This window comes from Antedon bifida, chromosome 3 (assembly GCF_963402885.1).
Source record: "Antedon bifida chromosome 3, ecAntBifi1.1, whole genome shotgun sequence".
NCBI classification, from domain to species: domain Eukaryota; kingdom Metazoa; phylum Echinodermata; class Crinoidea; order Comatulida; family Antedonidae; genus Antedon; species Antedon bifida.
The window spans coordinates 9,870,068-9,884,662 of NC_136228.1; the positions used below are offsets into that span (position 1 = coordinate 9,870,068).

At 35.0% G+C, this 14,595-nt stretch overlaps 1 protein-coding gene across 1 annotated transcript; it reads left to right on the top strand.

The window, feature by feature from the left end:
- Positions 1 to 6,508: 6,508 nt before the first annotated feature.
- On the top strand, positions 6,509 to 14,508 carry LOC144838130 (sodium- and chloride-dependent neutral and basic amino acid transporter B(0+)-like). Its single transcript, XM_078693490.1, has 12 exons — positions 6,509 to 6,630; positions 7,499 to 7,652; positions 8,004 to 8,135; positions 8,262 to 8,610; positions 8,760 to 8,892; positions 9,234 to 9,368; positions 10,334 to 10,437; positions 11,592 to 11,716; positions 12,017 to 12,129; positions 12,357 to 12,701; positions 13,067 to 13,234; positions 14,374 to 14,508. Exons 1-12 carry the CDS (start codon positions 6,625 to 6,627, stop codon positions 14,506 to 14,508), a joined length of 1,899 nt encoding a protein of 632 aa, XP_078549616.1. The 5' UTR covers positions 6,509 to 6,624.
- The last annotated feature ends 87 nt before the right edge of the window (positions 14,509 to 14,595 follow it).

Below are 14,595 nucleotides of genomic sequence, written 5' to 3' on the forward strand. Positions count from 1 at the left end.
CTACTTGCAAAAGAAGAAGAGTGTGGTTACATTTGTTGTTTGTTTGATTGGTTTTGTCCTTGGTCTAATCTGCGTCACGAGGGCAGGATCTTACTGGATTTCCCTGATCGATTCTTACGCGCCAAGTATCGGCTTGATCATGTTTGGCATCCTTGAGCTTGTTGCCATCTCGTGGGTGTATGGCATTAAGAGATTTACAAATGACATCAGATCGATGCTTGGAGATTCCTGCTTCTGGTGGCAATTGAGATGGACAGTTATTACTCCGTCTCTGCTTCTCGTAAGTATTGGTAACAACTAACGCATTGATTTTTCTCGGATGTCTGAATATCCAAAGAAATCGAAGAAGAAAAACCAAAACAGTAATGAAAATAAAAGGTGCATAATTGTATTAGTTCGACTTGTAATTGTCTATCAATGTTTTACACAATAGCAAACATTGTGTACTTCCTAAAATTTCTCATCATCATCATCATCATCATCATGAAAATACTAAATGCAGATAAATATAAAAAATAATGTATTTTTGTTTCAGTGTGTGTTACTGCACATTTCGATAAATTTGAGTGAGCTAGCATGGGCACACGTTACTGGCTGGATTATTATTGCACTTATTATTAAAATTGAAGCGAATGGAAGCTTTTACGAGGTGAGTATTTCGATATGTAGTACAGTAGTTTTCTTGCTTCTTAAATACATATAAATATAGAGTCTCGCTTTTTTCTTCCACGGAGGAACCTCCGTGCTTCTATGTCCTTGGCGACTTCTTCAGAGTCACTTTCTTTTTTTGCTTTTCATTCATTCATTCATTCTTCCTCCTCCTGTTGTTTAAACGTCCTGCTTGCGCTCATTATCTGACCATGATTATGTTAAATTCTAGGATAAGGTTCATAAAAGCAAATCCTACAAGTCTGTTCTTACTGAAACCTTAAATAATATTAAGGGGGAAGAGAAAATATGCAACCATTGGGCTGATCACTTTGAGGATATTTTTAATTGTGTACACAACAATACCCATAAAGATTTGTATTAGAGAAAAATTAAGGATATTGATTATGATTCGAACTGCATTGACAGTTGAAAATAGGAAAGGAAAGTCTGCAGGCAATGATTGTCTTACTGTTCAACATCTTTTGTTTGCCAGTAATAGTTTTACTTAGCCTTTGTTTCAATTTGATGTTTAGACATGGCCATATTCCAAAGGATCTCTCTGAATGAGGTGATTATTGTTCCTATATCGAAGAGTAAATCTGGTGACATCTAAAAGTAACTATAGGCCCATTGCAATTGTGAATATTATTTCTAAGGTTCTTGAAGGTGTCATGATTGATTTTTTGGTGATAATCAATTCTCCTTTAAAGCTGCTCATTCTATAGACACATGCATTTTTGTACTGAAGCAAGTAGTTGAGTTTTACAATCGTAATTCTAGTCCAGTCTTTTCCTGCTTTATTGATGCTTCTAAGGCATTCGATAGAGTGAATCACTGGACACTTTTTAGGAAGCTTATTGAGAGAAATATTAATTATTGTTAAGTTGCTTGCTTTGTGGTATAAGATACAACAATTCAGTATTAAGTGGAGCAATAACCTATCTAAATGGTTTTCAGTTTCCAATGGTGTGAGGCAAGGTGGAATATTGTCCCCCTTGTTATATAATGTGTATATTGATGATCTTAATACTGAGCTTAACAAATGTAGTGTTGGTTGTACTAATTCTGGAGTGCGAATTAACAAAAAGTTATGCCGATGATATGACACTTTTAGCAACTTCACTTACTGGACTCTAAATGTTAGGCAGTATTTGTGAATCAGATGGTATTAAGCATAATATATTATTCAATCCCAAAAAGTCTTTATGTATGGTTTTTTCACCCAAAAAGATTAGAGACAGAACAAATAATATTACTCTCTGTGGCAATGAGCTTAGTTTTGTTGCTGAAACTAAGTAACTTTGTCATATTTTATCCTATGATCTAAATAATGCTTATAGTACCAGCCATCAGTACAGATCCACTTGCATACGTGCTAATTTGTTATGCTGCAAACAAATGCTTCAATGAGGTTAAATGTAACCTGTTTAAATCTTATTGTAGCACTATGTATTGCAGTAGTCTAAATTCACTCAGGTTAATATTAGAGTTGCAGATGTGTTTTATAATAATGCCTTTAGAAAATGTATGGGTCTTCCTAGACACAGTAGTGTTAATCAGATGTTTGTAACAAGTACTGTTTCATCTTTCTATGAATATTATAGAACAATTAAGGTCATATACATGGCTGCAGTCGCGTGTTCAAGTTAATGTTTACCGACCGACCGGCCAACCGACCGACATAGTGAGTTGTAGAGTCGCGTTGCACGCGACTAAAAACCTGTTATGGATTTATGAATAGAGTTACAAATAACGTTAATTCTCTCATAAAGGTTGTTGTACAATCTAGTATGTTTGGATCAAAAGTTGATGCCACATGGATGAAGTAAAATTGAAAAAAAATTCATCTCCTTCCAACAATATTATTTGAAACCAAATTTTCGTTTATAGTGAAGGAAAATTTTACGTTGAACTTACCCAACGTTTCATGCGTTATCATCACACTTTTTCAAGGTAGTGAACAAGTGAACAACATGAACAGAGATTAAGGAGGAAAGTGGCTGCCACACATATATGATGATTTGTTAGGAGGGAGAAGGCCGACCGGGGCGCGATTTTTTTTTCGTACATAAGTTGGGGACCCCTCATGAAACGTCACAAAATAAACATGAATAATTCATCAGTTAAATTTGTTGTTCCGTGTGCACCCAAGCGTATACTAACAAGTGATTACAACTGCGATACGATTCTAGGCCTATCTCCGCTGTGTGGTTGCAGCGTTCGATTTCATAAAAGAATAGCGGCATTTTGTGTGGATTATCGGAATAATCAGCCTTTAGTTTATGATGTTTTTTAATATAATTTATTACTAAAGAATTACGTGTTAAAATTATAGTTTCTAATAATAGTATTAAGCATAATTATTAGTCTCTAAATCCCATATCTATTCTTCTGTGTGCGTGTGTGTTTTAGGTATGACACAGTCCGAGTATTAAGTGAGCAAAATTAAACAATTACATTACACAAAAATACAGTATGTACATTTTTTAAATTCTTTTGGGGGTTAATCTTTCCATGTCATGTGTTCATATACGCGCATTTTTAAAGTTCCTTTCAGTAGATACATATTGTTTAATAATAAAATAGCAGAGTTAGCAAATTACCGTACACAAATTATACACATCTCTTGGGTCTAAGCTTTCTTTGGGCTACTTAGTTGAATGTGTCTTGCCTAGCTGTCGATTATGGAACGCCTCCTCTACCTTCAGTTCACATTTATCATGCAGTACACACCAATCGTCATGCAGTACACACCAATGGTCATGCAGTACACACCAATGGTCATGCATTGCAGTACACACCAATCGTCATGCAGTACACACCAATCGTCATGCAGTACACACCAATCGTCATGCAGTACACACCAATGGTCATGCAGTACACACCAATTGTCATGCAGTACACACCAATCGTCGTTCACATTTATCATGCAGTACACACCAATCGCCATGCAGTACACACCAATCGTCATGCAGTACACACCAAACATCATGCAGTACACACCAATTGTCATGCAGTACACGCCAATCGTCATGCAGTCAAATATTGCGTAATTTATACCGCCACCTATCGACAAAATCGAATATCACGTGAGGTTTATTAGACGGCTGTAAAACTAAGACTATTTAAACTTCTTTTATGGAATTCAATAATTGCAATGGCCTCCTAGCCGCGCCTGTGTCTCGCATAATAAATTATTGTATATATAAAAAAACAGAGCATTCACAGAGATGTGTAGCGGTTAAAATAAGTACAGTATGTCAAACATAAAAGAAATCTTAGAGTCGATGGCCTAGTTTTACAGCCGTCTAATAAACGATTGGTGTGTACTGCATGATAAATGTGAACGACGATTGGTGTGTACTGCATGACCATTGGTGTGTACTGCATGACCATTGGTGTGTACTGCATGACGATTGGAGTGTACTGCATGACCATTGTGAACTGAAGGCAGAGGAGGCGTTCCATAGTCGATTAGCCTCGAAGAAGAAGAGTGCGCGAAGGCAATCACGTGAATTGACCTAGAATCCTAGGCCTAGAATCGTATCGCAGTTGTAATCACTTGTTGCTATACGCTTAGGTGCACAATAAATTTAACTGATGAATTATTCATGTTTATTCTGTGACGTTTCATGAGGGGTCACCAACTTATGTACGAAAAAAAAATCGCGACCGGGGCGGACCCTCTGGGACTCACCTGTACTCCAACTCCTATTTCTTAACTTTATATCGTCTTTTGAGAAAAATCAATAACTTTAAAAACATGCAATAACGGTATACAACGTTGCAACAATAGCATTAGCATTATATATCTACTGTATTTATGTTTAAGTGCATAGTAATAATTAACAAATCAATTAATTTTACCAATTTGTTCCTAATTAGCGTTGGAAGACAATCAGCAGACCTACAGCTAATTGGGGACCAGCGATTTAGGCTAACCGAACACAGGCCTGGCAAATGCACACATACCACAATACTACTATGGGAGGCAAGGAGTTCGTTGATGATGTTTACTAAATGTATAAATGTTAATTTAACATTGCAGTTTATGATGTGTTAATGATAATAATGTAGTTTCAAATACTACTTATTAGGTTATGAAATCGTATTTTAATTAACCAGAATTCGTTATTCAGTCGTTGCAACCATGTAAATCAATTTCGACTACATTACGACGAAACATCAGGCGAGTCCAGAAGTCAAATATAGATAACATAAAGTAGTTAAGTTACTTTAGCGCTTACCTGCAATCCACTTGATCCTCCCCTGCAACACTCTAAATAAATTATAGTGATCAAATACATTTATCATCAAACTTTATCTGTAGGCCTATGTGAACAGAAATACAGAAGCAAATCGTTTAACAATCCTTCGGTTGACAATCCTTCGGTTGACAATCCTTCGTTTGACAGTCCTTCGGTTGACAATCCTCCTATTGACAATCCTTTGGTTGACAATCCTTTGGTTGATAATCCTCTGGTTGACAATCCTTTGGTTGACAATCCTTTGGTTGACAATCCTTTGTTTGACAATCCTTTAACAATAATGGAACTTGATTGGTAAAAATGTATTCCCCACCTTTCTATGCATTAAGAAATATAAAGCAGTCTTCGACTACCAAAATGTCCTGTATTGCAGTGTGTTAGAAATTTAGCAACCAAAACATAATTTAAGTAGTATAGTTGATCTTCAATCATTGCTTATATGACAACTTTTAATGACATAATAGATGAACATTTTTTTAGAGAATTGATGTTCTGTATATATTGGTATTTCATTTTTCTATTTGGTGGTTTTCTTGTTTTCTAATAAAAAAGTCATTTTTGGACAAAAAACTTTGTTTTCTTTTTCTTTATCAGTAAAAGTTATATCACTTACAAGTAGTATTTCTGCCAATATAAATTTTAATAATAGACAAAATGATGTTTCAGTTTCGATTTATTTGCCATATTATGATAATAATAATAACAAACAGCAAAAATATGTACATAATATGAAAGGATGACCAAATAGAGCAAATCTTGTACCTTAAAAAATATAAATAAATACACATTCAAATTACACGTTACACACGAAATTTGCGCAGCACTAGACAAGATAACTAAACAAACATGTTGGCAAAATACAAAAAAAAAACAATATATAAAGACATATTTCAATCAGACTTTTATTGATAAGTTAAAAGAGTTACTTTTATACAACTTTTTAAATATTTTATTAATAGATGATGGATTTCAAATAGAGGCATCAATACTGTTCCATATGATCGGACCATGCCCTCTGATAGTAGCAAGGTTGACGAAAAAAATAGGGATATTAAAAAAATAAATATTATTGCATAACGTTTTATTATAAGTGTAACGATTTACCTATCTCTCCAAACCGTACCTTACGAAAACCCTAAACTTTCAAAGAGGTGGGCGGCTTAATTGACTAATAAAATACGGCGTGATATTGGGCCACCATTGTAAAATAATTATTCTTTAAACTAGTTAATTGCATGATAGCTGTTAACACACAATATCAATGACATCATAATTTATAAAAAGTTCAATTCAAAAGAAATTTCAAAGACCGATACAATTTCAGAATAGTTTGTTTAATCTCCGGAACGCTGTCTCTTCGGAACGTGTGTCTTAATTGAAATCACAAAATGAATTATCAAATGAAAATATCGTCGAACAATTCTTATAGAAGCATTGAATATGACTATTGAATTGCATCCTGTTCTTTCAGCATAAATAATACAATGTCGAATAATAGTGAAACGTAGAAATAATAATAAATATAGCCTAAGAACCAACATTTCATAGAGGTGAATCACTATTATGTCACATGATCACCCAGTCTAGTTTGTAGAGTGGTTTGGGCACACCCATCCAAGCGGTTGCTGCTACATCTTGCGATTCTACCTGCTTTGGTTGCAAAAAAATATAAAAAGGTGGAAGCATATATAAAGGAGTTGCAAATATGGCGGTAAGTGGACGTAAGGTAACCTTTTCTGATATTCGATATACAATACTGTATAGATTTACATAATATTACGATATAAAGATGGTAACACCACCTCTCTTGTAAAATGTATCATGTATGAACAAATATTGAAAATTGTATGTCATCATTACGCAAAATATTATGTTTGGTGGAGAAGTGCAAGGGATTTCATGACGCTTCTCATTGTTTTTTAAAGCTTAGATTGGGGTAATAGGCCTACTCATTACCCATGTGTCACTTGGGTATAAATGTTTAGGTAAAATTAAACAGGTGCCGATTAATGCAAATTCCCATACGATTGGACCAATCAAGGCGTGAGAAATGAGAAAGCTTTACTTGGTGTGCGAGTCGAGGAGTTGGAGATTTTGTTAACACACTGTTGAGACCGAAAAGAACTGCAATTTGTTCAAGGTGTCGAGGCTTAATTCACTCTGACGGTGGGAATTATAATACTTAAATGCTATGGCATAGGCCTACGATGAGAGAGACCACCTAATGAACACTGCAATACCAAACTGTAGAATACCACCGGTGTAAGCATGATATGATTCTCCCGTGACATTAGAAAAGAAAGGAGGTTAAGAAAATGAATAAATAATAGAGCCTAGTTTTAGCATTTATTGTTATTTGTCTATGTTTGTTCTTATTTATTCCATTTTGTTTAAATCTTAAAATGAGATAAATTGATAAATTGATTATATTATTTTAAATCAAATGACAGAGATGCAAACTTCCACTAAAAAGTTGATAAACATGAAATAATAAAAATGACAAATCTTATCAAGATTATCAAACTGATGACCACTCTTTTAGTTATCACTGTTTCATTGACCACTAATTTTGGTTCCAGAAAGATCAAGTAAGTTTAACCGATAGTGCTGACGAGAATCCAGCCCGAGGAAACTGGTCCCAAAAACGACACTTTGTTTTGTCCACCCTCGGATATGCTGTCGGTCTTGGAAATGTGTGGAAGTTTCCGTACCTGGCTTATTCTAACGGAGGTGGTAAGTGGAAAAAACAAGATAATACGTCATCGAGTTTTATATAAATTGACCGTTATGAATAGTCGACAAAGTCCAGCTTATACGCATGCGTATATTAGTTTTTTGTATAAAGTAAGTACGGTTGTCCCATGCTAATATTTTGCATTATGCACTCTGTGATAAATTCAGCTGAAAACTGACGGAAGGCGTCATAATCAGACCTTTATAATATGGCATCAGTCTATATTCTATGGGTATGGAGTAGTTTCTGAAATATTTAAAAATATATGTTAATAATGTCTAACTTGGCAAAACAAAAGTAATTTAAATGTATGGTTCAATAATATATATTGTTTTTTCTTACTATATTAGGCGCATTCCTTGTACCGTATGCTTTTATGTTGTTCTTTGCTGGAATGCCAATTTTTTTTTTCGAAGTCTGTCTCGGTCAGTACAGTAGCCAAGGTCCAATCACTGTTTGGAGAGCCTCTCCCATGTTTAGAGGTTGGTTGTGATCAATTAATATATCAAAATCTGAACTCAGTCCCAAATTGGCTGATACTACAGTAGACCGCATTTACTTCCTTGAGCGGTAACATACTTGGAAACATTATTCTTTTCTATGTACAGGTATTGGCTTCGGCATGGTTATAGTATTAGCCTTTGTTGGTGTGTATTACAATGTGATCATCTGTTACGCAATATATTACATGTTTGCCTCATTCACATCAAATCTACCTTGGGAGCACTGCGATCACGATTTCAACACCGTAAATTGTTTCCTGAAGTACGAGCAGTGTTTAAGTCAACCTGGTAAAATCATGATAGAAACAACGTGTCAAAATATCACAGAGCTCGGTTTGACGAATTCCGAACTGGGAGAGATCAACGTAGTTTATGCAAACGGCACCTGGAATACGTCAAATTATATTGATACGTATGCAGACTACAGAAAGAGACCGACTGAAGAATATTGGAAGTAAGTTTTGGGCAACTAATCTCATTCCATTTTTGCTACAGACGGCACTCGTATGGCCTGTTTTTTCCTGTAGCATATTTTCAATGTAGGCCTATTTGAGAAATAAAATGTTGCGTCGTTGGCTCGTTAACTTTTGTTTTTTTTTTCAGACGTGGTGTATTGCAAAAATCCGTTTCAATGAACGAAACTGGTGGACTTATCTGGGAACTTGTTCTTTGTCTTTTCTTGGCATGGGTTCTAGTCTTTTTCAGTCTTGTAAAAGGAGTAAAATCTTTGGGAAAGGTAAGACTTCAGTTAATTTAAGTTAATCAAATATTGCGAAGAGGTTTGGATGGTGAATAGACACTATAATAAAGTAAGTGTTGCTGTTACACTATGCCGTTAAAAAAACAAAAATAATTTAATCCAGATATTTCATTTCTTTAACGTTTTAAGCTGTTTTTATATTTTTTCTGACGCTTAAGATTCAGTTTCGTATGTAACCGTTAATATTACTCACTGGAGAGTTAAACGTATGGAATTTCTGAATCTTTACACTTTCCTTGATTAGACTTATTATCCAGACGATTTTAAATATTAGATTGATCATGGAGTTATTGATATAATATTGTGTGTTTTGATAGGTTGTCTATTTCACAGCTTTATTCCCATATGCTGTGTTGCTCGCTCTTTTTGTTCGTGGTGTGACACTCGACGGCGCCGGTGAGGGAATTGATTTCTTCATTAAGCCTAAATGGGAAGATATTACAACTCCACAGGTAAAGCTTCGTAACGCAAACTACACAACGTAAGAAAATGCCCTTCTAATAATAGTTTGCCTCCGCCTGCGTGAAGTCAAACCTGCGATGTTGCAGCACTGTTTGGTCGTCGGTTCTCACTTGTGATTACGCCACAGCGTTGCGTCCTAGTGGGAACCACGCTTTAGTAAAATACACTTTTATCTTCAATATGTAAATGCATACAGTTATAATGAGTTATCAAATCTGTCACGTTATTCGGATCGCAGCGAGTCTTATACCCATACGTCGCTCCCAACCTACCTAAAAATTATTAATACTCAAAATATAAGCATGACAAATTAATTAAATAAACATAGAAAATCATTAAATATCTTTATGAATAATTTACAATTTATACAAAATTGACAGAAAATAGAATTTTGATATAGCAGCACTGATGATCAATCCCTAATAATGTTAAGTTCTTATATGTGATTCGATATATTCTATGTACCATGATTGTAACTTAACAACAGCTTGGTATCTTTATTATTATTTTGACGATTTCATAGTTAACTGTTTGGGGCAGCCTAATTTAGCTTGAAATACAAATATCCTGATTCGTAACGTAATATTCTTATGCGGCTTCCCCATTTGTTTTCAATGCATACTAGTTTTTGTTATTCACAAAATCACATAATCCATCCAGTTTGGAGTTGTTTGCTTTCTATTGTCTCGACGTTTGCTCTGCCCTCCTTTGACTTAAACTTCTTGGAATTTATTTGCCCACCAGCCACACATCTCTCTCATATATATTATGATGTTTATTGTAACCTAATTATATTATTAATCAAGTGTGAAAATCAATAATAAAAAAACAAAAAACAACCATGAAATCCATTATGGAAAAATTCGAAAATCATGAAAGTAGCCGTATTCACCACCAACCACACTAGAGAATGTTTTGTTTATTTAATCTATTGACATTTTTTTGTATTTTGTAGGTATGGCTTAAGGCAGCTACACAGATCTTCTTCTCTCTCAGTGCTGCTTCGGGCGGATTGGTCACACTTTCTTCATACAATCGCTTTCACAACAATGGTTATTTGTGAGTAGGCCTACAGTTGAAAAATAATAATATATATTCGACATATCTTCTTTCATCATTCACCTATTATAGCAAAACTCCTGAGTTTACATACACCGAACATTCAAACACATCGAACAAACGTGTTGTGTGAGTTTTTCTAGACAATGTGAAAGTGGTACTATATAAGTAGTTTTTAAATTACTTCTCATTATAATACCTTTAAAGCTCAGGTACAGGCATGAATTTTAAATATAATATTTGGTTACTTGTACATAAATCAAATATTTGTAACAGAAATCAAGACGAAAAAACATGAATTTCCCTTAATATGGCCAAATACAAAATTTGGCAAAATTCTTCCATAAAAACCAGGAAGACTTTTTTTCAGTAGTTAGGTAGTTAACCTAATGTAATAACATGTCTGGTGACTCCCTAGAAGGTGAAAAAAGATGGTGGATATACGGTGGATAATTTTTGCTATAGCATGAAAATAAAAAGCTGAAGTTGAATAAAAATACCAGAAATGTAATATTCAAGTTATATTACCTATATTTAGTTATCTGATAAAATTTTTTACCACACCGTTTATTTTTCATAGCTTTTTAAAATGCCTCTCTATTTACAAAATTTATGCACAAAAGAATAGAGATTTTACTGTGTAATTTGAACTATCCCCCCACTGATAAGAAAGTGCTTATTTTCAACAAGCTTGTGTAACACAAATAAAATCCCAAAAATTATGAAACATAGGGGAAACTATAGATCGATAATTATTGGAATGTATGATCAATAGAAATTTTTTGCCCGCACCTGGCCTTTAAAACAAAGCGAAAACAATTCCTAATCATTTCACAGCCTAACATTATATATTGTTGCATTGTGAATAAGTGAACGATATAAATAACGCTAGATTGTTCCAAACAGCCGAGGACGGTAAAATGAAACTCTAGATTTACCATGAAGAGTACACATTTTTACTACTATTCGTGGAACGGTGTTGTTTAAATAGGCCTAAGAAGTAAATTGTTTAGCTTTAACTATTTTAAGGCGGAAAATTCATGAAATGTTAGTTGATATAATCATTTATATTGAGGGGTGCTGTGCTGCAAATTACTGAAAAATGACAATGATGTAGATCTCAATGTTAAATAAACAAATATGCTTTATTCCAGTGATTCAGTCTTTATTTCGATCGCAAACTGTGCCACTAGTGTATTTGCTGGTTTCGCAATTTTCTCCGTACTTGGACACATTGCTAAAGAACAGGGCAAAGCAGTTCCAGATGTTGTTGAATCTGGTATGTTGATGGTATAAACGTATAATTAATAGATTTCTGGGGGGATTGATTGTTGTCCACAACATGTCACTATATTTCCTATTCTTTATTTTAACACGTTGTATATCACATGTAAATCTGCCCATAGAAGCAATTCATTTATACTTTTATTAAAATATGTTCATTTGTGTTTATACCGTAACTAGTATACGATGAAATGAGAACATTAATTCAGCAACCTAATCCAAACCTTATTCATCAAGAAATTGTGAAAGTTTAGATTCATAAATACGGTTTAACTGTAATATTTATTTTTCGTAGGATTTGGATTGGCGTTTGTTGTGTATCCAGAAGGGTTGTCGCTTCTTCCAGGATCTACCTTTTGGGCTATTATATTTTTCTTGATGTTAATTACACTGGGAATTGACAGCCAGGTAAGACTTTTCACTGGATCAATTGGGATTTAAAATTTTTCTGAGCAACCCCTGAAAAGCAACGTGTAGGCTTTGCTCCTTCTTTTACGATATAAACTATGCCTAGAATGTTATATTATATACAGTATGTATATAAAATGCAACATTAAATGTGCGCTTTCATCTTAATTTGTATATACAGTATGTTCTTTTTTTGTTGTTCATATCACTATTCAACGATTTTTTAGATGGTGATTATCGAAAGCGTAGTTACAGCTATATGCGACAGTTTCCCATTGCAAAAGAAGAAGAGTTTGGTTACATTTGTTGTTTGTTTGATTGGTTTTGTCCTTGGTCTAATCTGCGTCACCAGGGCAGGAGCTTACTGGATTTCCCTGATCGATTCTTACGTGCCAAGTATCGGCTTGATCATGTTTGGCCTCCTTGAGCTTATTACCATCTCGTGGGTGTATGGCATTAAGAGATTTACAAATGACATAAGATCGATGCTTGGAGATTCCTGCTTCTACAAATTTCCAATGTTCTTCTGGTGGCAATTGAACTGGACAGTTATTACTCCGTCTCTGCTTCTCGTAAGTATTGGGAACCACTACGCCTTAGAACATGGTCATTTACACAGACGAGCGGTAACGGTAAGCGGAAAACCGCGTAGATTGTCCCACGTAGAATCTGTATCCTATCCTGAACGGGAACCGCCCGGCAGCTCCGCGTTGTGCGTAAATGGTCATTTCTTTGTTATCGCTACCGCTCGTCTGTCTAAACTTTTCAAAACTCGGTTGTCTGAATGAAAAGCCAAAAACAGCAATGAAAATAACCTTTATTGGTTCTATATCAATAATTTACACAATAACGAACATTGGGTACTTCCTAAAACTCTCATCCAATGTGAAAATAATGAATGCAGATAAATATAAAAAATAATGTATTTTTGTTTCAGTTTGTGTTACTGTACAATTTGATGAACTGGAGTGAGCCAACATACAATCATGAAGTGCATCCAAAATGGGCACACGTTACTGGCTGGTTTATTATTGGACTTACTCTTATTTTTATTCCATTGGTTATGATATACGAATTCATAAATGCGAGTGGAAGCTTTTCTGAGGTGAGTATTTCCAGTATTTCGATATGTAGTACGTCAGTAAGTTATCTTGCTTCTTATATAGATCGTTTTTTTCTCCTCTTCACATGAGTCACGCTTTCCTCTTCCAATGGTGACTTCTTCTATCCTGTGTGACTTCCTCTATGTCTTGGGTGACTTTTTCTATCCTGGGTGACTTCTTCTATGTCCTGGGTGAGTTCGTCTATGTCCTGGGTGACTTCCTCTATGTCCTGGGTGACTTCTTCTATGTCCTGGGTGATTTCTTCTATAATTATGTCCTGGGTGATTTCCTCTATGTCCTGGGTGACTTCTTCTATGTCCTGGGTGACTTCTTCTATGTCCTGGGTGACTTCTTCTATGTCCTGGGTGACTTCTTCTATATGTCCTGGGTGACTTCTTCTATGTCCTGTGGGACTTCTACTGTGTCCTGGGTGACTTCTTCTATGTCCTGGGTGACTTCCTCTATGTCCTGGGTGACTTCTCTTCTAAATGTCCTGGGTGACTTCTTCTATATGTCCTGGGTGACTTCTTTTATGTCCTGTGTGACTTCCTCTATGTCCTGGGTGACTTCTTCTATGTCCGGGGTGACTTCTTCTAAGTCCGGGGTGACTTCTTCTATGTCCGGGGTGACTTCTTCTATGTCCTGGGTGACTTCTACTATATGTCCTGGGTGACTTCTTCTATGTCCTGTGTGACTTCTACTGTGTCACTTTCGGCTTTCTTTCATGCCTCCTCCTGTTCATTGTTGAACAGTAAAGGATCTACTTCGCATTTTTTCATCCGGGTTGTTGCTCCTCAATTACTGTGAAGATTAATTTGTTTTGCATCTACTTCTTGTAAATGTATTGATTATTGAATACTACTACTCTTGGGAAAACTAAACTACAGCTATGCCTATGTTACTTTTATATAGACAATTTCAATGCCATGAAGTTTAGATAAAAGTTAGATTAAAAACACAACCGAAAAATTGTCAATTGGCTCTCTATTTTTAACTTTGTTCTTCCACCTTTTAATTATTTTTCAAGAGTTTTTTCTTTGTAAACCTACAACAAGACAAAAATAATAAAAACATTTTACAATTAATTTTGTTTACTATAATTTTAGAAAAGCAATTACACAAAATTTTTTATTTCCGATAGCGTTGGAGGACAATCAGCAGACCTACAGCTAATTGGGGACCAGCAGTGCAGGCTAACCGAACACAGGCCTGGAATATGCATACATACTACAATACTACTATGGGAGGCAAGCAGTGCCTTGATGATATTTACTAACGTAACGTTAATTTTAATGTACAGTGTAACATACTAGTGGGTCATGACATTTGTTATCAAAATCTTATCTGTTTAAATTTTTTTTCA